We start from the raw sequence: 24253 nt of genomic DNA, 5'->3' as shown, positions 1-24253 counted from the left end.
CTTTCTTTCTTTCTTTCTTTCTTTCTTTCTTTCTTTCTTTCTTTCTTTCTTTCTTTCTTTCTTTCTTTCTTTCTTTCTTTCTGTTTCTCTGCCTCTGTCTCTCTCACTGTCACTGTTTCTGACTCTCTTTTTCTCTCTCTCTTTCTCTCTTTCTTTCCTTACCTTCTCTCTTAGAATCTACACTGTGTTTGGTTCTAAGGTAGAAGAGTGGTATGGGGCAGACAATTGGAGCTAAGTGATTTGCCCAGGGTCACACAACTAAGAAATGTCTGAGATCATATTTAAACCCATGGCCTCCTGACTCCAGGCCTGGTGCTTTTTCCCATTGTTCTGCATACCTGCCCTCATTTTTATTCATTTTTGTTTTTGTTTTATAACTACATTGTTAAGAGCAGTACCTACCTCATAATTAGAAATAAATGAACACATAAATAAATGAGAAAACTAGGTGATATAGTAGATAGAATATGAGTCTTGGAGGCAGAAAAGCCTAGTTCAGATCCTTTTATAGAAACTTACTAGCTATGTGATCATGGGTAAGCTACTTAATCTATCTCCATCTCAGTTTCCTCATTGGTCAAAAGGAGCATCTAACTTACAGCATAATTGTGAAGTTCAAATGATAAAACGTGTAAAAAGCTTTATATAAATGCTAGCTATTTCATTATTATTAAATGCTTGTTGAATGATTGAATGACCTCATTCATCATTAAGAAGAATGAATCTATTTGCTGGGAGATTTGTTAGCTCCTGGACCCTATTTTTGAAAATTTCTCAGCAGAATTATCTGCTCTTTCCTCCTTTCTTCCTAACTTGGAGGGAGAGCTATCCCTATCCTCTACTGAGTCTAATTCCTTTACTGAAATTACTCTGTCAAAGGCCATTGAAAAGGCCCTAATTTGAATATTATTTGACTTTCTCTCTGCTCTTGTTCTCTTTGACCTTTAACTGGGGTGATTACCTTTCCCTATATTCATGGAGGTCAACTACCATCACAGAAATAGGCTCCATCCTTTCTCTGTCAGTCAGAATTCTCTTCTTTTCAGACTCAGTTCAGATGACTTTCATAACTCACTGAGGTTTTAGTGCTCTCATCAGGTTACCTTCAATGATGATTACATGGATCTTATTTGTATATTCCAGGAGTATATTATAAGGTCTTTGAAATCAGAAACCAACTTGGTTTTTGTTTATTTTTGGCTTTTGAGTCTCCAAGTGCTTAAAATAGTATCTTCCACATAGTATGTGCTTAATATAGATTTTTCAAATAGAATGGGATAGAATGGAATTATATTGAAATGAATTGAATTGGATAAAGTGGTCAACTCTCATGGAGTAGAGGATTTTAAGAGGTCAGGAGTCAGATTGATGACATGATGTCTCCCCGCCTTCAATCACCAATGTAGACATCTTCTATATATGCTACATATGCTCCTATATACATGCTGTCTCATGTAATATGCAAACACAACTAATTATACTGTGCAATGAGGAATGCTAAATACACTATAAAAATGAAATGAAATGTGCAACATGAGATTGAAAGACTTCAGGACTTGGTAGAACAGTTGAAGGCAGACTTCAGGATAAAGTGGGAGCCAAGTTTAATTAAAGAATGGGTTGGAAGTGAGAGAGAGAGGGGTGGAGGGAGAGAGGAGAGGGAGAAGAAAAAAGAGAAGGAGAGAGAGAGAGGAGGAGAGGGAGAGGGAGAGAGAGAATACTAAGAATTGGCGGGGAGGTGTGTCAGGAAAGGCTTCATGTAAGAGAAGTCTCATATAGATCATCGCATCTCAGAGTTGAAATGTCAGAGTCCCTAGTAAAGTGCCTAGCACACAGTAGGTAACTGATGCTTATTGATTTTTTTGAAAGATAAATATATTAGAAATTATCTCATTTTAAAAAACCTCCATTGTATGAATCCTCCTTGCCCAGCACTCTCCATTGCCCCAATATATAACCCTTTAATATTAATTTGAGATTATAAAACCTCTCCTTTAATCTTAGTAGTACCAGGGAGCTCAGTAGCCACAGAAAGCAGCCCATTCTTCCTTCTCTTCTTCTCTACATCCCTCCTCTTAAAATGTTCTAGTTCCTTTCCATCTGTTTTCAGATATCATCTATGTTTAGATATGTGTAATAGCCAAGGAAAAGTGTTTTTGAAAAATACCTATGACAAGGGAACTTTAAGCTTTACACTCTCCACCTTAATAGAGTTTAGAGAATTTCAGGGAGGGAGGAGAAGGGTAAGAAGGGGGAATGGGAGGGTGGCTTCATAGAGATACCTTAGGTCTCCATGGGAGTGTTCTGTCCAGTGGTTAAGGAGGGACCAATCTCGTGCCTAACTCCTTGATTGCTAATCGAGGAGAATGACTGGAGTTGGATATTAAGCAGCAGGGGGATGAACATTTCAGCAGAGACCTCATTTTCTTGTAAACACTCTTGGTAATAAATAACAAAGGATCAGGGAGCCAGCAGAGGCAGCCGGGCCTGTCTTTAAATAAAACATGCTTTTGAACATTGCCATGAAATCCTGATTTTCTTTGACTAGGCAGGTAGCTACTTCTTTGGAGGTCTCCTTCTCTGGGTCTTTTGAAAGCTTCTGTTTTCCATCTATAAAGAAGAGACTTGTCTAAGGAAAGGCTTTGTTTTTCATTTCTGGCCTTTCATCCTAGAACCCCATGTGGGGGGAAGCCGCACACTTCCAAGAAGTCAGAGGACAACACAGCTATTTGTTCAGCTACATTTGAAGGGAAGCTAATTCACTTTGTTTCATTTGGGTGTTTGTGCTGTGGGCCATGCTGGGTGACTTGGAGACAAGCTCCCTCACCACCTCCTGCTTCCTAGGTGGCAAATCTGCCAGAGTCCTCTGTTGGCAAAGCTTCGGGTATTTAGAACGACTGGATTTTAATTACTAGATGTTTGTGCTGTGTAAAAACTACCCTGCAGTTGTTGTGGGCTCCAGCAGGCATAATGAAACAGGATTTGAATTTTCAAGGAAAACACGCAGTTTGGAGTCCTCAAACACTAACTTGAAGAGATGGGAAAGACTAAATGGTATCAGCTTTTTAATATCAATGGCAAATTCAGGGTATTTCTTTAAAAACAACTACCATAATAATGACAGGAATAGAAATCATCCATTTCTGAAGGACTGTGAGAAAGCCAGAAACATTAATCCATGTTTGGCAAAAGTATAAATTGGTTTGACCATTCTAGAAAATATTTGGGAATTATGAGAGAAAAGTTACTAGATATCTAATATCCTTTGGTTTAGTAAAACAATCCCCCTATTAGATATATCCCTGAGAAGGTCAAAGATAGTAAAAGGTTCCATAGGTACCAAAATATTTATAATAATAATTCATGTGGCAGAAAGAAAAAAGAGACAAAGGAGATATTCATCACTTGGAGCATGGCTGAGCATATTGGGGTAGAGGAAAGGATATATATTTAAATATATTCTATAATAACTTTTATTTTCATATCCCTTACATATCCCCCTTTAGCCTTCCTCCTTGTCCCTCCTAAAAGTCAACTCATATATCAAAGGAAGAAAAAGAAAAAGGAAACTATACAAAATCAATCAGCGCATTGAAAAACTATTATATTATATGTCTGTGGATCCCCACCCCTGCAAAGGAGTCAGGGTGAAAAGAAAGAAGCCAACTCACACTTGCTAGGGACCAAGTCTGGGATTTATTATTTTTCAATATTCATTTTAAAATCTTTTGTTATTGAAAATATCGTTATATTCTCTACTCTCTAAGGAACAATCTATATGAGGAATTCAGGGAAACATGGGAGACTCACTGAAAGTGGAATAAGCAGGAAATGGATTGCAATATACCAAATAATCTCTCTCTAAGTATTTACAGAGCACTACCTATGTGTAAGGTTCTGGAGAAACAATTATAAAAGGTAAAATATTTCCTGCCCCCAAGAAGCTTGCCTTCTATCCAGGGATTTTATGTATTTTATTACAGATTTACTTTATAGATTTAGATACATTTATATATTATTTATAATGTGTATATGTATGTGAGCATATATGTATATGCATGTATACCCATACATATATATGGATATATAGATATATAAATATTTTTGAGTTTATATATAAAATAAGTATTTGGTATTTGAATGCATGGATAAAAGTAAGAGAATAGGCATTCATTAAGCACTCACTTTGTGCCAGGACTTGAACTAAGTACCTTAAAGATAATACATCATTTCAATCTCACAAAAACCCTATAAGGCAGGTGCTATTATTATCCCCATTTTACAGTGGAGGAAACTGAGACAGAAACAAAGTGGGGCTGAACCATAGATTGTGGAAATGGGACTTGGGTATAATAAGCCTGAAAAGGTAGATTGGGTCCAGGTTGCAAGGGGCTTTGAAGCCAACACAATAAGATTTGATTTCATCCTAGAGGCAATGCAGAGCCAGTGGACATGATTGAGTAGGGGAATGAAATGGTCAGACTTTTGTCATAGGGAAATTGCTTTAGTAATGATGTGGAGAATGTATTATGGTAGAGAAAGACATGAGGCAGGGAAATGGCAGTAATCCAGAGGAGAGGTAATGAGGTCCTAAGCTAGGGTGGCCAAATTGTAAGTTGGGAGAGTGGGCAAATGTGAGAGATTTTGAGAAGGAAGAAGCAAAGAGATTTGCTCAGGCCTGGATACGTGAAGTGAGAGAGAGGGAGAACTTGAGGGAAACAGTGAGACTGTAAATCAATCTTTCAGAGAAATGTTGTCATCATTAATAGAAAAGTTCAGGAGATTATTGTGTTTTGGGGAAAAGATAATAAATTCTGTTTTAGAGATGTTGTGTATGTTTGAGAGAGCTATAGAACACCTATTTAGAGATGACCAAAGGGCAGCAGATAATGCATGATGCAAGCTCTGGGTAGAGTTTAAAAATGGATATGTAGATGTGGCAACCGTTTATAAAAATATAATAGTAAACCCATGGAACTAATGAGATCACCAATTGAGAGAGTGTAGAGACAGGAGAAAGAACCCAGAACTAACATTTAGGATGTACCCACAATGATTATAAATCTCATTACCACTGAGATTACTTCCCAATTGCCCTATATATATATATATCTTGTATATATATGGTTGTTTACATGTCGTCCTTGCCTTTAAAATATGGGCTTCCAATGAACAAGGAACTTCCCCAGTGCTTAGCCCAAATGCTTAATATCTCAATCAATAATAGTTATTGCCTATTATATGCCATGCACTGCACTAAGAGGAGAGAAAAGACAATCCCTGCCCTTGAGGATCTTACAATCCAATGTGGGAAACAGCATTCAAATAGATAAAAAAGAAATCTCTATACAGGATAAATAGGAAATAAATAGAAGAGAATTAAACAAGTAAAAGATTGGATTTGTGTAAGTGTCCAGAACTATTTATCATCTCTGATAATCTGATAAAGACAGCTTAGTTGATAAGAAAATAATGGACACAGGAGAAGATCTTGACCTTTAACTCATAGCTGCTTCTCCGAAGTGCCATTGAGTCACAAGTTTATTATATATAAAAATTCAAACTCCCTTTCACCCAAAAGCACCCCCCAAAACTTTGCAATTGCAAAAAAAATACAGATTATGTCATATCAAAACACAAAAGGTCTCATTGGCTTCAGAGTAGAACAAGACCAAGGCTGAATTTTGGCTGGCCCATTATCAAAAGCTAAGTTTGGGAATACTTTCTCAGACCCCACTGGAGGAGGTTTTGTCTAAATTTTGTCCATTATTGACCTTGACTTGTCTAGAAACTACTTTTGAAACAAAAACAATTGTATTTCTGACCAAAGGAGAGAATGTTAACCTCTTGACTGTCGATTTGCTAGGAATTTAAAGCTTTTTCATTAAGGCCACAATATTTTTCAACAAGAAAAGGTGTGGATCACAAAAGGGGTCAAAAGAGGAGTCTCAGATTTTTATCTATCCTCTTATTGGCTTCCCACAAGTAAGGACTTAAATGAAGACAGGGAGGGTAGTAGTTGGAGCCAGGAAGGAGAGCATTCCTGGGCATGGGAGACAGAGAAAACACCCCAAGATATAGTATCATTCCTGGAATTGCCAGGAAGCCACTGTCACTGGATGGAAGACTAAGTGTGGCAGAGTAAGGTATAAGAAGATTGGAAAGGTATGAAAAGACTAGATTACAAATGTTTTTTAATGCCTAATGCAATTTTGTATCTGATCTTAGAGTCACTAGGGAGTTATGGGTCAACATGGTCAAACCTAATTTTTAGGAAAATCACCTTAGGGGCTGAATGTAAAATGTACCAGAATCAGCCCTTAATAAATACTTGACTTGACAGAAGAGGCAACAACAAAAATCACCAAAAGGCAACTGAACTCAGATTAATGTCAAAGAACAATTGTTGATCTTGGAAAACAGATTAAACAAAGGATATAGGTTTTTCCTCTGAAAAGAGAGATAGAAATTATGTTTGTACTGGCATGGGGAGGGGAAAGATTGTTACATATGTCTTAAGACTGAGTTACTTTATTAGTTGTATTCCTAACTGTTTCTCTTTGTTTCAAAGAAGAAAACCATGTGGAGTGGTGTAGTATAGGATGGGGCAAACTTGGGGAGTAATTAGATTTTTTTGTACTGGTGAAGAGAAAGAAGGGAGGATCAGTGGAATAGACTTGGGGTAAGTGACCTCAGCAAGACAGTCTATGATAAACCCAAAGAACCTAGCTTTTGGGGCAAAAACCCACTATTTGACAAAAACTGCTGGTAAAATTGGAAAACAATATGGAAGAGATTGGGCCTGGATCAACATCTCAAACAACATATCAAGATAAACTCAGAATGGGTGAAAGACTTGGATATAAAGAAGGAAACTATAGGTAAATTAGGTGAGCACAGAATAGTATATTTGTTAGATCTATGGGAAGAGAAAGATTTTAAAACCAAGCAAGAGTTAGAAGAAAATTACAAAATGTAAAATAAAAAAGGCAACTTTAAAACTTTTCATATGAAATGAAATTTAAAATAAAAATTACTTCATCGTTGATGATTCAGTCATGCACTAAACAGGTATGTGGCACTTGAAACAGGCTGATATATAAATAGCCTAAAATTAGAGTTCCTTGGCCCAGGTTTTCACTGACCATTAGAAAGAACAGGTGTGGAATTTGAGACAAAATTAATGGAATGAATAACATTTAGCTTTAAAGGACAAAAACATTAAAAAAAATCAATCCATTGCTCCTGAGTCCCTATACTTTGGTTTCAGGCAATCTTATAGTCTTCCAGAAATGGCTCAGATATTCCTATTTGAATAAGTGTAGAATGCAGTAAGTGTTTGGTGGTTATCTTTAGAGTCTCACATTTACAGATCCAGAAAAGGAGATAACCCATCAAGAAATAATAGGACTAGGTGGAAAGTTTTATAAATTGGTATTTACCATCTTCCTGGGACTTCACATAGAACTTTGCATTGCCTTCCTCCTGTTCATTATTCATGATATATGACATTTAATGGTCATATATGTTTCTTTTTTATACTCTCACCAGTAAGCCCCAGGAGGGCAGACTATCATACAAACTTCACATTGCCCATTTTGTAACTACACCAGAGCCAAGAACAGTACTCTGAATTTTAATCACTTGAATGTATGTGATTCATTGAATGACTCAATGAATGAATATCACCACATTGTAAGATTCCTGTAACTGTCCCACAAGGCATACTCTGAGGAGCATATGCTGAGCATCTGGACTTTAGTGTATCAAAAAATAGAAATTATCTCCTTCCCCAAACAAATACTTTATCTTAGTTTCCTCATCTGTAAAATAGGTATAATAATATTTGTTCTGCCTATGTCACAAATATTGAAAGGATCAAAGGAAAAATAGAGATAAAAATGCTTTTAATATTTGGCTTCCTAAGGGATCAATAATCATCCCATTCTTTCATTGGAATTCAATGGGATTCTTTCAAATCCCTCAACCCTTTTATTCTGATTCACACGTTAAGTCTTAATTATATTCACATTTCTACATATAGTGCCTAGTTATATTCATATATAAATAGATAGGCACATATTTATAAATATTTTCATATATATCGCCTTGCATTTACTAATTGCTGCCCACGTGATAGTTTTATCTCTCCAATTTGAATATAATGTCTGTAAATTATACAACCACCACCGCTTCCTCTATGCTCTTTTCCATTTCCTCTTTGCCACGTCCAATATATTTTCTTTGTAATGTTTCTGGGATCACCCCTTCCTCTTCTATTTCTGTTGCCTCTACACAAACCAACCTCTTATGACATCCAGCCTGGATTGCTGCAACCACATTATAGGTGATAGTGTTCTTAGATGCTAATATTCCCCTTCTGATTCATCTCTAATAGTTAAGCTGCCTCTATTGGTTCTAAATTCAAATGTCAGCCTTATTATTTACTACCTGTGTGACCTTAGTCAAGTCAATTTAATTTTTTGGGGTCATAATGTTTTTAAATATAAAATTAAATGAAGGGAAAGAGAAAAAGATAGAGATGGGGAGAGAGAGAGAGAGAGAGAGAGAGAGAGAGAGAGAGAGAGAGAGAGTCAGTCTGTGTGTGTGTGTATGTGTGTGTATATGATAAGGTGGGCTAGAGAGATGAGGACTGAATTTTCTCTAAGGCCACTTCTTTCTCGTTTCTTATTGTCCAAAGTTTTGTGAAGTCAGTGACCATATCTGCTTTTTTTTCCCTTGGAAAAATAACTTCCAGAGTTCTTTATTATACTTTGTACTTTGGTATATTATCTATAATTAAAGAAAGGAAGAATTTTCAGATTTATTTGGCCAGTCCAAAAATCTATCCTGAATTCCAGTCACACATCACCAACTATGTTTTGGACATTTTGAACTAGACACCTAGTGTCTAGTCAACTCATCCTGTTATAATTAGAATTAAATTTCCCCCTATAAACCCTCCCATTTTCCTTGCACAAAACTACTTGCCTATTCTGTTCCTTTTCCTTGACTATCCCTAACACCTGGAATGTTCTTTTCCCTTTTGCATCCTGGGTTCCTATAAGAATCAGCTAAAATATCACTTTCTGCAAGAGGTCTTTCATAGTCCACTCCCCAACCCACTACATGTGATTCCCCTTGAGATTACCTCCTCCTATTTCTACGCTATCAATTTTATATGTACATAATTCATTTGTATATTCTTTCCTCATTTAGAACCTGAGGTCACTAAAGGCAAGGTCTGTGTTTCTGCCTGTCTTTTTTCCCCTAGTGCCTTGCATACAATGTACACTTAATTATTGCTTCTTGTTTTTGTTGTTGTTGATGATGATGATGACCAAGGATGGAGGGAGAGAGGAAGAAAGGGAGAAGAATAGAAAAAAAGGAGAAAAGGAATATGGAAGAAGAGAGGTGATGAAAATAGAGATACTTTCGTGGTAGAGAGATGATACAGTGCCTAAGAGACAAAAAAGGCAATTTCCCAGACCTCCCTTGGTGCTGCTGCTGTGATTTCCAGTTTCATCAGATCTTTAATGGATTAGGAAACTCAGTCATTATATATTAGAAGTTAATGGTGCATCCTGTTTTTATATTGATTCTCAGCAGCAAATATTTCAGAACCACGAATTCCCAGAGCTGGAAGGGATTTTAGAGATCATGGTATCCAACCTCCTTATCTTAAAGGTGAAAGAACTGGGACCTAAAAAGGTTGAGTGACTTGTTCAAGGTTACATAGGTAAAAAAATGAAAAAGTTGGATTTCAAATCTAGGTCCCCTCACTTTAAATCCAACATTCTTTTTTATCACATTGCTAATGTTCAGTGGTGGAAAACAGTTTTTTTCCTGGTTTGGCTGCTGAAACCAGAGATACTAAAGTCTTTTTACTATGGAAACTCATTCAAATATGGGAGGGGGCTGGCTTACAATGATGGAATGAGCCAGTTGCCATGTTTGGTCCTGTATCATTAAATCCATAAAAATTTATTATAATCCTTCTGTGTTCTAAGCACTATTGTAAACACTGACAATACAAAGAATGGCAAAAGATCACCCTTGCCCTCAAGAAGCTCATAATCTAATGGGAGGGGTCAGGGAACAAAATGCAAATAATTATGTAGCTATCTACAAATAATATGCATAAATTCGGTTATATATATATGTATATATATATATATATATATATTAGGAAATAATCAAGAAAGGAAAGGCAATAGAAGTAAGAAGGATTGTAAAAGATTTTCTATAGAGGCTTCGAGGAAGCCATGAAGCAGAGAGGAGGAGGGAGAGCTTTCCATGCACAGAGGAACAGTCAGTGAACATGCCTAGAGTTAGAAGATGAAGTATCTCATTTAAGAAAAAAAGGTAGGAAGACCAGTGTCATTGTATTGAATAGTATGTGATGTGTCGGGGATAGTGTGGAGAGATTGGTGAACAGGTAATAGAGAGCCACTGAAGTTTATTGGTTTTTGCCTGTGCTTTAGGAAAATCATTTTCATGCTTGAGTGGATTGGACCTGGATAAATACCTTGATTATACTTGCCTTTCATTTGATCAAAAGTTAAATGATTCCTGATGTTAAAGAAATGGTCAAAAAGAAATTAAGCCTCTATATCCAGCAGCAAAATACTTTGCAGGAAGTGGGGAGTCCCTTAATGTTCTTATACTTTGTCTTGTCTGAACCATGTAGATTTATTTTATGTTTACTTGCAAATAGTCACAAGAAATTTGTTATATACTTACTGAATAGTCTTTAGTCTGCTCTCCTTATGGGTAATGAATATTTGAAGGGAGGTTAACCATGAGAAATGGATTGTTTCATGAAGGAGTGAATTCCTCATCACTGAAATTCTCCAAATGGAAGATGGATGATGATGTGTTATGCTGTACAAGATGCTCCTACTCAAGTTCGGGTTGAATTTAGTTTATTTATTTTTATGTAAGGGCCTATGATTTGTATTTGGAAGGCTAAAAAAGATGTTCAAGATATTTTAGTCAATATTATCTTAATAGAATAGAAAATGGAAGCACAGAGAAAAGTCCATTGTCAAATAGAGCCTACATTTGAATCTACATCTTCTTTCCACAGGTCCAGCTCTCTTTATCCCATTGTCACATGAAAATCATTGGGAATTAATCAATAAGTTTATATTGGGCATCTAATATGCACCAGGCCTGATGCCAGATGGGATGACCACAAATAAAAAGATGAAATAGTCCCTACCCTGGAGGAACTTATAACCTATTGGACCACTTCAAACACTGAGATTCTATGAGTCTATGCTTTTCTGTAATCTTTTTCATCTAAGTATCTAATCTGAGCTACCATTTACACAGTCAAGGAAGGCCTTATTCACAGTGGTGCTTGCTGGGATTCAAGTGGAACTTGCCCTGAGATAATTATGGGAATGAGATGATGCTAACCACAGTCTGTCACCTATATTCTTCCTACTCATAGCCCAAGATTTAACTGAATTAAGGGAAAATATGGGAACATGGTTCAGACATCCATTTTCCAAGTTTTTGCCCCCTTTAACTATTGTTCAAATGTTATAACACTTAAGGTTTTCCATATTTTACAGAATAAAAGAGAGAGCTGGCAGAAAAATGGACATTTAGGAATAATTGCTTCAGAGAGAAGAGAAGAATTTTCAGGTCATGGGAGAACATGAGGACCACTTACTTAGCGCTTGAAATAAATAGATGTCATGTAGATCAGCCTATCTATTTTACAGTTGAGTAAAGTTAGGCTCAATGTTAAGTGGCTTACCCAAGATCACACATGTATTCAGTGGTGGAAACAATATTCAAAATCAAGTACTCAATTGCCAAAAATGGTGCTTTTCCCACTGTTCTGCACTGCCTAGAATTAGCAATAGAAGAACCCAGGAAATAGGTTATAGAGCCTTTCCAATGAAGATCTGGATGCATCTGTACAAAAGCATCCCTTTTGGAGTTGGATATTGAGGGAAAAAAAGAAACAATGCAGGCCAAAAGAGAATATTCTGCTAATTAGGGAAGTATTTGTGGTCTTTCATTATAACATAATCACATTAGGCAGGATAATTGGACCTCAATCTCCCATGTTTTTTTCAGTTGCTCAACATTTTTCTTTTCTCCTTAAGAGAGAGTAATATGAGTTTATGACTTAGAATTATAAAGAACATAATTACAGCATCTTACTAGTTGGTGAAACCTGTTTTACATATATTGAGTATTGATCTCTTTCCTGCTATAAGTGTATTTATCTCCACTATCTATGTAACTCCTTCCTTGACACACAAAGATGTGTTTACAAATATTCTATATTGAATCATGATGCAAACCTATTTTTTGTTGCAAATATACATAGAAAATATAGAAATCGATTCATTGAGGATGGAAAAAAGGATGGCAAATAGATAGCATTATAAAGTATCATGGATATAACACCCTTACATACCACTTCCGCTAATACAGCCAGGTCATTTGCCATTTGAGATGCAGCAAAATTTCCCTATATGAATTGACTCTCCCTATTAGAATATGAGCTCCATGAGGGCAGGGATTATCTTGCTTTTCAATGCTTCCACCTGATTCAATTACTGAATTCTTTTTCATTCATTCATTTTAAGTAAAGAAAAGTAAGCATATTAGATCATGATTTTAAAATATTTTATTTTGTTTTAATTGCAATTGGATGGCAATTTGAGCTCTCAGACTGGTTGGTACCAGAAATGAAAAGTAAATAAAATGGAAAGTGAAAGTGAAAAACAGGAATGACTAGGAAGAGGGCAAAGGGAATGAAAGGGAGAGTTATGGGTGAAAAATAAAACTAATGTTATTTTACATTTGTGCATTGATATATAAAAATATTAATGAGGCTTAATGGTGGTATACAAAAGATAAGATGCAGAATATAAATCGTACAAATGCAGATAAAATATCTAGTTAGATATCATTGACCTACAATGGCACTCTCATTGGGGAAGCATTCACTGTGATATGGCTATTGCTTAGGGATTGAATTTAAGAAAGGTACCAGGTGGAGGTTGTTACTGCATCTCAGGCAGTAACCTTGGTAATCTGGAGATGGAGAAATGTAGGGGAAAAAAAAGAAACTGTCTTCCCATCCCCCAAAGAATATTTCTGCACAAACATAGAAGAGGAAGCTGCCAGAGCCTGAGAAAGAAGGATGCAGGAAGGTAAGGTATGAAGCTGGAAAGCAAAGACATGGAAGAAGCTAGTGCTGCTTGAGAATTTGGTTACTGAAATATACCAAGAATATGGTGGCTTTGAAGCAAAAGACTGGCAATGCTTGCATGCTTGAATGCTTGCTCTCCTCTGACCCACAGAAATGAAATAACCAAAGAATAGTCAGAAAGCAGGCCCCATCATTCCAAATGTAGGGAATGAAAAAGCCCTACTGAGGCTCTCAGGCAGTTATGGATGCCTTTCCTACTGGATGAAATGGCAGCAATTTAGAGCCTTTCAGGACTTGACTCAACTGTGTAATTCACCCTGATGTTTTCCATTCATCAGAAGCCTGGTGTTTGCTTGGATTAGCATGATAACAAATAACAAGAGTGGGAGGAAAAAATATAATAGGTTTTACCCCCATACATTCCAAGAAAATTGTACCAGTCACCAACCTGGGGATCTATGAAGGAAACACTATGCTTCAATTAGACCAAAAATAATGAACAATCATTAGAGAGGTGGCTTTGTTTAATTCACTACTTCATCTTTTGTTTCCTTTTATCAATGATGCATTGAAATAGATGCTCATAGATATGTTTGATGTATACAAAAGTGACAGAGGAGATATCCAGGATGCTTACACAAATGAAAAATTGTATGAAGAATGCTATGAAAACCTTATGCTGCTGAATAGGTGTCTGATATTATTATTATAATTATTATCATTTTAAATTTATAGGAAAATAAATATATATTGCAAAGCTCTTAGTAGGCAGGTTTTGTGGCTTCTCCTTTTGTGCTTCACAGTGCCTTGTATAATTTTGGGACTTAAGATAGAGCTGCAAGTGGGATTAAGCACATATAAAGTAGAAAATATTGATGGGAGATAGAATGACAAAGGAGAGTTCAGGTCTTTTGAATATGGAAATATATACCTCCTGGTTATCCAACAGTAGAAAGCATGTGACTTCATCTTACATAGAAAGACATATTACTCAGTTGAACAAAATGTACTTTATGAGCTTAGTCATAACTACATTGGGCTGAACAGCACTTTGATCCAGGATGTTGTACTTTGATCTATGGGATGAGATTGCTTCCTGCAAGGAGTTCAGATTTCATCCAAAGCGCATCATATCTTCATGCCCCAATTCTAGGTCTTCCATCAGCCCCAAAGGTGCTATGTAGTTTAATTTCCCCTAGGTCACCTGGTTCAGGATCCAGTGGCTATGGTGGCCATCAAATCAAACCTGCCTTTTCCTGAGCCATCCATATCAGATTGCTCATTCACATTAAGTAAGGTCTTTTACCTATATGCTAAGCCAGGTGACCCATCTACTCAGGCAATTAATGCAAACTCCCCAAGCCACATTTTCTTCACCTATAAAACATGGGGATTTGATGGATGACTTCTAACACCTCTTCTAAATTTAATTTTAAAGTCTTGTGATCTTTTATTCCTACTGAATGCATTACTAACTTGGTTTTATCCATGAACTCCTCTTATATGAATTGTGTTGTGCTAGGTGCTGTTGAGAAATGTAATGTCTACTGTGTGTTTGGAATTCAGGGAGGTGTCATTTAAAAGTATCTTACAAACTTCCTGTGGACACATGGGAACTATGAGACTACATTCCCCATGATCCAATAGGTTTCCGGTTTCGGATGTGGGAACATCAGACATCCCCACGTATAGGGCAGCTTAAAATTTGGAGGTCAGGCTTGAGACCATCTCTTTCTTGGCTACATAGCAAGGATGGGCAGCACTGGCCCATTTAAAGAGATTTTATCAGACGCGTGGTCAAAATATATATTTTATTGATATGGTCATGTCTTTAATTAAACTACTAATTTCCTTCATTTTATCAGTCTTTATCATTTTTAATTGTAACACTATCCAGAAACAGCTTCCAATTCAACTGAGACCTGGATCCAGATATGAAATGACCAGTGAACAAGATAGTACCCTCAATACCAGCATTATCTCTGTATATAAAATGCAGAAGATTTTCTAAAATTGGCTCTTTATTGGGCAATAAGGAAGAGTGGCAAGTGATGAGAGAACAAGACTTCCATTTGGAAACCTCTAGGTACATTCTAGGGAAGTTTTGAAGAACATGGCAAATGGAGGATTTGAAAAGCAACAGTGGTTATTATCAGTTTCCTTTCAATATCTCAAGCTATAAGTTGCTATTTTAGTATTTTCCTGTTCATATCTCAGCCAGTCAAGAGGTTCAAAAGCTTTGGTCTGGGATTTTAACTATTTTGTCTTTCCAAGAAAGTGAATTCTTTGAACAGAACTTACCAAGTAATGGAGGCAGAGTGTCCAGGGTGCTTTGTCTCTCTTTAGATACTCGCAGAAATCTAATCAGTTAGAAAATGGAAATCATAGGAGTATATCTCCCACTGATAATATCCTGATGCTTCTCTGCCTTTCAGAACATTTCAGGACCTGTCCAAACAAATGGATATATCTTATGGCACAGTCAGAGACTCAGCTGTATATGAATACTTTAGAGCCAAAGGCACCAACCCCTTGGAACAGGACAGCACATTTGCTGAACTTTGGAAGACCATCAGCAAGAACAATGGAGCTGATAACTGTGTTTCAAATCCTTCTGAAGGCATCAGGAAGGTAAGAAGGGGAAGCACAAGATACCTTGCATTTCTCTGGTATAAGAAAGTGGGCAGAATAGAATAAGAATGATAATGATGAGTGTGTTCATAGCGTTTTAAGGTATGAAAGCATTTTACATGTACTGTCTTAGATGATCCTCATAACAATCCTGGAAGACGCTAAAGAGAGGGAGTAAATGACTTGCTCAGGTCACAAAGCCAAAATAATCTGAGGTAGGATTCAAAGTCAGAACTTTCTAGTCCCAAGTCTAGCACTTTAATTATACCACCACCTAGCTGCTCTGATGAAAATATCAGTAGATTAGAAACAAGGAGACTTGGGTTCTAGTCTTGACTTTGCTACTAACTAGGAATTCATTTCACAGCCATGGACCACAGTTTCCTTAATTGTAGAATTAACAGATTGTGTTAGAATGATGCTGAGGTCCTTTCCATCTGGGAAAACAGAAAGCCCATGCATATAAAAACAAGATAATTACCATTATGGGTAGTTAAGGGTAAGTGCCAAAAGAGTGATAAAGATAATGAGTGTTTGCTTTCAAAAAAAAAAGTGTGATCACTCAAAAGTGGTGATTGAGAAAGGAAAGTCAGAGAAGATGGAACTTAAAGGAAAGATAAATATTGCAGAGGGAAAAGCAAATTTTAGGCATGAATATTGTTTTTCTTTTTTCATGGGATAATTGAAAAGAAGAGGAAATACATTCTTGTCGTGTGAAAAACTACAAAAATAATTTGAACAGAATTGTAAGGGGCTGGAGTTCCAGTTCTCTCAGTATGATCTTGGGCAAGTTTGACAAATTATTTAGTTCTCATTTTCTTTATCTCTGAAATGAAGGAGTCAGAGCAGATACTATAGTATGCCTTTTAGAATGCATAAATCTATAATCTTATAATCAGTCATTCAAAGGTGAGAGTATACATGGTACGAGAGAGAGGGAGAGAGAGAGAGAGAGAGAGAGAGAGAGAGAGAGAGAGAGAGAGAGAGAGAGAATATGCCCAAGTCAGCTGGGCTGACTGTATGTGGGGGAATTAGTGACACATAGAGATAGAAAATTAGGCTTGAAATGGATTGTGGAGGGCCTGAATATAGAACCTTAATGAGTGTGGGACGTTTGGAGCTTTGCCTTAGGCACAGAAATCTGAGGTGGGGGAGCATATCTCATTCTCACACCCAATTAGAGATTTTTGTCCCTGAGCCTCAGAGTATTCTTGTGACCCTCAGTGCTGAATGTGGAAAAATACAGACTTAAACTTTTGATATGTAGTCAGGTTCCGTGCCTCTGATCTATCCTTTTTGCCTTGATTCCTTGAACTGATTAGTCATGAAGTCAACACATGTTTCCCATATTTTCCTATCCTCTCTGTTCCTCTTTCTTTACAAATTCATTGTTAGGCTTGTACAATCATACAATCTCAGAACCAACAGGAACTTCAGTAGTCAACCATGCCTGATGTGGAATCACCTCATCATCTCTTTACTTCTTCAAAATCCCAGTCAAATGTCTTTCTTTTTCCCCTTCCTTCCTTCCTTCCTTCCTTCCTTCCTTCCTTCCTTCCTTCCTTCCTTCCTTCCTTCCTTCCCTCCTTCCCTCTCTCCTCAGCTCTCTCTCTGTCTCTGTCTCTTCTTTTTCCTCTTCCTCTTCTTCCTCCTTCTCCTTCTTTATCCTTAAGTCTCCTTTTTACACTCTTTCTCCTTACTCTCTCCCTCCCCTTACTCTCTCCCTTGCCTTCCTTCGTCCCTTTCTTCTCCTTCTGTCTTTCACTCTTCTACATTCCTACCCATTTTCCCTCTCTCAACCTTAACCTTCTTGTGTTCATCATTATCACCTTGGTTATATAGTGAACACCCCTATAAAATTGTCAAGACTCCAAGTAGTTTGGACTCAACAAGCCAATCATTACTAAGGAAGGATAATGGAAATATAGAAGGAACCATTACATGAAGGTAATAGAGATTTATTGCATTGCTGCATTGATGAGCAGTAGCCTTTTCAGACAATGGAAGTAAAGGCCCTGGAATAGAAAATTGAATAGTCAAATGTCAACTTGGATGCCAAACTTCTTATTCATGATTACACTGAAGATTTCATCAATAAACAACAAAGAAAACTGCCTGAGTATTACTTTATAAAAATAGAGGGAAAAAACATCTGGAGGAACAAAAGGCTAAGAGTATCAATGGAAATAAAAAATGGTAAGAAATAGGGTCAAGTAGTTCCAGATCTTTAAATTATTATACAAAACAGCATTCATTAAAATGATTTGATACTGATTTAATAAAACACAAAGGTTGATGAGTGGAACAGAGAAATACACAACACTGAGACACAAACCTACTAGCCTAGCATTCAATAAATTCAAAGACTCCATTTACTGGAGTAAAGGCACAACATTTGGTAAAAATAAATTTAAAAAAATAGCTGCAAAAACTTAGAGGTCTGGAAAAAATATGTCTAGACCAAAACCTCACACTGATGCCAAAATAAACTTTAAATTGACACAAATATAGGAGGTCATCTTTTAAAAATGAATAGGAAGAAGAAGAAATTACCTTTGGAATCAGTAGAGGTTCATGAACAAACAAAAAAGAAAGGATCATAGAAGAAAACATGTACAATTTCGATTTCACAAATTCGAGAAAAGAAGTTTTGCAGAAACAAATACAATACAACTAAGTTTAAATACATTTTACTTATTTCATTAGATATTTATAAATTTCATCAAAAATTAGCATTCAGGGGACAGCTGGGTAGCTCAGTGGAGTGAGAGTCAGGCCTAGAGACAGGAGGTCCTAGGTTCAAACCTGGCCTCAGCCACTTCCAGCTGTGTGACCCTGGGCAAGTCACTTGACCCCCATTGCCCACCCTTACCACTCTTCCACCTATGAGAAAATACACGAAAGTACAAGGGTTTAAAAAAATTAGCATTCATTTTTAAAAATTTTGAGTTCCAAATTCTCTCCCTCCTAACCCTCCTGTACTCCTTGAGAAAGCAACAAACATGAATTATACATCTGAAGTCATGCAAAACATCCTACTAAGTTTAGAAGGCATACAGTTAATCAGATGGGGGGGGGAACCTTTACACCCAGGTTCTCTGAAAAATGTATAATTTCTAATATATGTGTAACTGATTCAAATTTATAGAAATGAGAACCACACCCTAATTGATAAATGTTGTAAGGATGAAGGGTAAGGAAAAAGAATTTTGGTGGGAGAGAATGTTGCACAAGAGGAGCGTGAGACAAGAATGACAGTTGGAGACAGTGAAGAATTCTAGGAAGGATTACTGAGGAAAGGTCCTTCAATTTGGAGAACCAATTCAGTCTCCAACCCAAAGCTTCTCCTTCCCTTCCCTCTATCTCTAATTTTAGTCTATATACTAAAATATGAATATGTTAAAAAGGTCTCTCAAGTAAGGCAAGGGTGAGGCTGGGGAGATTTGGGGGTCCGCTCTGCAAACCAAAAACTCCTTCTGCAGGAATCCTTTACTGTCTCCAACTGCCGTTCTTGTCTTACGCTTCTGTTGTGCAACATTCTCTCCCCCCAAAATTATTTTTCCTTACCCTTCATCCTTACAACGCCCAAGATAAAAAATCAGTTTACAACAGTAGACATATATTTGTTTTTACTGTCATATAAAACTACTCTAAATAGCCTCTCATTAGAAAAGTATAAATTAAAACAATTTTGAGGTACCATTCTATACTGGTCACATTGGCAAAGTTGAAAAAAAAAGGAAAATGACAAATGTTTTCTGAGTTCCAGAAAAATAGGCACATTGAGTCACTATTGATAGAACTGTGATTTGATCTATTAAATCTGGAAACTTTAATACTTGTAATTATGCTCGAAAAGATACTATACTTCATACCCTTTGCCCCAGCAATACAACCTACAAGTTTATATCCCAAAGAGTTCAAGCTGTACTGGAATATTTTTAGCTTCTCTTTTTGTATTGTAAGAGAACTGGAAACTAAAATGGAGTCTATCAATTAGTGAATTGCTGAACATATTATGAATGGAATGGAATATTTTGCTTTAAGAAAGGACAAAGTTGGGTTTCAGAGGAAAATGGAAAGACTTTCATGAAATGATGCAGGGTAAAGTGAAAAGAACTAGGAGAACACTTTTTGCAATTGCAATAATATTGAAAACAAAAATATTTTTTCAAAGACTTCAGAACTTATTAATGCAATGACAAGCCATGGTGCCAAAGGACTGATGATGAAGTTACACAGTATTAGACAAAGATATAATAAACCTAACATGCAGACTAAGATACACAGTTTAGGACATAGCCAATGTGGGAATCTTTTTTGCTTGAATATGCATGTTTTTATAAGACTTTTATTTTTCTTCAGAAGATTAAGGTTAGAGGGAGAAAAAAAAAGCTTAAGTAATGTGAAAAAGAAACACCAAAGGAAAAAAAATGTAGATGGCCAGTCAGAACCATCATCCCAAATCCTAAATCAATCTAGAATTGGTCTTCGCATCCTTCCCCTTGAAAGGAGATAAATTAATAATGCTTAGGGTGAGGTAGAACAATACTGATACCTGAAAGTTTTGTTATGATCATGGACAGGGCTTTGATTTTCATTGTGCCTAATTTTCATAAGGTACAACAATATAGCTTATCATGTGATACAAAACATGAGACTTTATCATTGTTTCTATGTGAAATCATCCTAGCCAAACTGGCACAAAGCATTTACAAAGAGGGAGAAATACATACTAAGAAAACTTTATCATACCTGCCCTCTGTCTGATGGGAAATCCAGGAACTGAGAGAAATGAATTCCTGTAAAAGAGAAAGAGAATCAGAATCGGAGGCATGTGTACATGACAATCACATATGCGCACACACGCACACACACATACACACACATTTCATGGGTAATTTAGGATTCTGGCCTTTTCTGCTGATTCAAAGACCAATATTCTCACTATTTACCACTGGAGAACCCTTCAACAGTAAATATGTGTGTGTGTGTGTGTGTGTGTGTGTGTGTGTTAAAAATTAAAGTTGGACCACATATATAAGTGTGGTTGCTGAAATTAATATATCTTAAGTCATAATGACTTGATAGCAGTATTTATTTATAAAATAGAGGGAAAAAGTGAAAGTAGAGAAATGACAAAGAGGGTAGAGAAGGTATCTATCCTATCACACTAGATAATTACACTAGTCTGGTTCGAACCAGGCAGAGCTCATTAACTTTCCAGCAGAAGAGCATGGGTCAGAGGAGCTGGTGGTGAATAAAGCAAGGTTTCTAGCCATGAGGCCTCCTCCAAGACAGGGGGCTTCTCCAAAAGCTAGTTCCTTCAGGAGCCAGGGAAGAAGTCAGCCTTTTCCACTCACCCATGTGTTAGTCCAAAGAGAAGATCCTCCTCCAACCTTCAGATCCTCCAAAAGAACTCCAACTCCGTAAAACATCTTCCCAAAACTCCCCATTACAGGAAGTTGCAACTACTTTTAAAGACCCTTCTTTGTGTCACTTCTTGTGCCTTCCTTCTACTTTACATGGACCAATTGTAGTTTATAAATTTTCTTAGGACTGCCCAGGGTGGGTTGCAAACCTCCTCCCATTTAAGCAGAAAGTGGGAGTGTACATGCTTCTGGTGATTAAATCTAAAAGTAGGCAGGGGAGAGTTAATCCCATCTTCACACACACACACATATACACATACAAAATGAATATGGTAAAAGGGAAAACTTGTATGACTTTAGGCAAAGCACCAAGGCCTCAATTTCCTCATCTGACAAATAAAAGATTATCTCTAAGATGCTTTTGGATCCCGTAATGTATCATTACCCAGAATTATCTATCTTGATAGTGGCTGAAATCCTCCCTCTTCCTTCATCTAAAGAGAGTAAATAATATAAGCCAGAGAAGAGTTTTCTCTAATGACTGAGGTTCAATGATGGTTGAGAGAGCCCAAGGGAGGGGGTTGAACTGGGGGTGAATATATAGACATACTCTTCATCTGGTCTACATCTTGACAAGCCAGTAAATTAATAATTACATTAATATTCCAAGTTCTTGAAAAGGAAACAAATCTCTCCCCCTGAACTTTTATGTTTTAGCATATAGTCAGTTTTTCTGTGACAAATGTTTAATCTCTGGATAGCTTTTTTACTGACTCTCCCAGCATGTTACTCCTGCTGTCAGTGTGTGCAAAAGGAAAGCAAACATTTTAATATGAACCTAAGGAAAGTGTAATTAGGAAGATGAATCATTGGAACCAAAAGATAATCTGTTTTCAATGCTCCAGACCAGGATATATGCTCCTTACCAAAAAAAAAGTCTAGGGATACTTTGTTCCTTGAAAAATTTCTAAGAACACTTTTAAATAAGATCAGTTGTCTTTTCAAAACAAGGCTCCAAAGAAAAGACTTCAACATAACTTCATCTTCTAAGTCCAAAATTTATTTCTTATGCATTGAAATTTGTGGTTTTCAAGGCACTGTTTTTTAAGACTTCAGGGTCCATGCGTTCTCATCCACATATCTGCTTTATACCTACATTAGTAGATCATTGGATCTTACATCCAGACACAGAAGAAACATCAAAAGCAATCTAAAACACCCCTCCTCATTTTATTGAAGCAGGGACTGGGGACCAGGAAGTTTGCAACTGATATTTGAGAGTTGTGGTAATAAAATTAAAAAAAAATCATTTTATGGTCAGTGTGGAGATGAATTTCTCTAGCTAAGCAAGGATGGTCTTTGAATACTAAACATTTATTGAGTCCATTTTTGGAACCAAACTCAAAATATTTCAAATGTAGTAGAATATTCCAGAGCTTATTTTTGCTGGTGCTGCCTGTGTAAAATCAAAGTCACTTCCATGGCATGATGAGACACTGAAGGTCAAATTTAGAATGGTAATGGTATATTGTATCTAGAGATTATATGACATTTTATTATGAGAAGCAATTGAGCATAGTTGTGAAAGCATTTGACTAGAGTCAGGGAAACTCAAGAAAACCATGTCCAAATCCTGCATGTATATTGTTTTGTTTTTAAGCATAAGGGAGACCTATGTACACTTGTGGGCATCAAATAGGGGCAAATGGATAGTGAGAGATTGAAGATTACAGAGCAAGAAGAGATAAGTATTGGGAAAATCTACCCCCCTAAAAAAACCTGAAGTTGATGGGATTAAGCCCACATATTGAGGTGTTTTGTGTTGGCAAGGAAAGGAATGACCTTTTCTTCAGAGACTGGAACAAAAGAGGAAAGGAGAGAAGATTATTGATGGAAGGGAGGGTCAAGTATAAGAAGAATGGGAAACTCAAGTTTCATGGTCTCTATTTTCACAATTGTTTTTTTCTGTTGAGATTAAAATGGGAAAGGATAGAACAGGAGGCATGAATAGAGAAGACAACAGTCTTTCCTCTCAGCCTCAACAAGTGGTTGAATTAATAGGTTTCTGACTCTGGCATCAAAGTTTTGGTATGGTGAAAAGACATTAGTGTAGAATTAGGAAAGGTAGGTTTGAATCCCATCCCTCATTTTTAAGTATGTCATGAATAAGTCTCGACCTCTTGTAACATCTGTTGTCTTATCTCAAAATGCAATAGCTTTGAAATATGATTCACAGAATTGATGTAGGAGTAAAATGAGGTAGTACAGAGAAATTGCTTTATAATTCACAAAATTCTATCAAAATTTTATTAACTATGACTGGAATCTGAAAATTCAAAGGAATGTGTAGAACAGAGATGACCTAACCACATTTGTGAATCTCCTGTTAATGTGTATGGGAGACTCAGCATGTTTTCCCTGAAATGTGTCCATTTGACATATATTAGTATCTTATCTTTTATTTTCTTAGAGAGGAGAAAAAGTTCCTATTTGTCTGTGTCTATCTCTATGCTGGAGAAGAGGAAATCAATACTGGGGAGCTTTTTTGTCTTCTGGCTAAACTAATTCAGCTCTTCCCTAGGAATGTAACTCTAAGTAGCATTATCTCTTGGGAAGAGGTAAGAAGACTCAAACGAGTCTTAGAAAAAAACAATTCCATAGTCTTGGGTGGGTAGGTGAATTATTCTCTAAATATTTTATTCTGGCTTTCTACATTTTCATGTTATAAATAGCTAAAAGTGAATATCTAAAAAGCTTTATCTTGCACTGAAGATAGTGAAGAAAACAAAGGAAGACTTAGCCAGTAATACCAAGGAATACCTATAGAAGACTATAGGATCACTGAACATCATCATCATCAATTAAATTACAGAATATGTCTGAATCATTTACTACATACACATCCCTACATTTGATATTGGGAATAAAAAGACAATATTATGGATGCTATAGTATCTTTTCTTAAAGAAGTTGCAAAATAATTAAGTGAGTAGAGAATTAGAGACTCATTATACTGAGGGATAATGGATCACTTCAAAACCACTAGTGATGAAATCATGGTATGGCA

General features: G+C 36.5%; 1 protein-coding gene across 1 annotated transcript in view; it reads left to right on the top strand.

Moving 5' to 3' along the window:
- The window catches only part of GRID1 (glutamate ionotropic receptor delta type subunit 1), a 1121438-nt gene that overhangs the window by 1035385 nt on the left and 61800 nt on the right, over positions 1-24253 (top strand). The window contains exons 9-10 of the mRNA XM_044660282.1: positions 9610-9716; positions 15619-15814. Coding sequence (XP_044516217.1) covers positions 9610-9716; positions 15619-15814 — 303 coding nt within the window. The remainder of the gene's footprint in view (positions 1-9609; positions 9717-15618; positions 15815-24253) is intronic.

This window comes from Gracilinanus agilis, chromosome 2 (assembly GCF_016433145.1).
Source record: "Gracilinanus agilis isolate LMUSP501 chromosome 2, AgileGrace, whole genome shotgun sequence".
Lineage (NCBI taxonomy): Eukaryota > Metazoa > Chordata > Mammalia > Didelphimorphia > Didelphidae > Gracilinanus > Gracilinanus agilis.
Note: the sequence above shows the minus strand (reverse complement) of the source record. Positions and strands in the feature narration are given on the sequence as shown.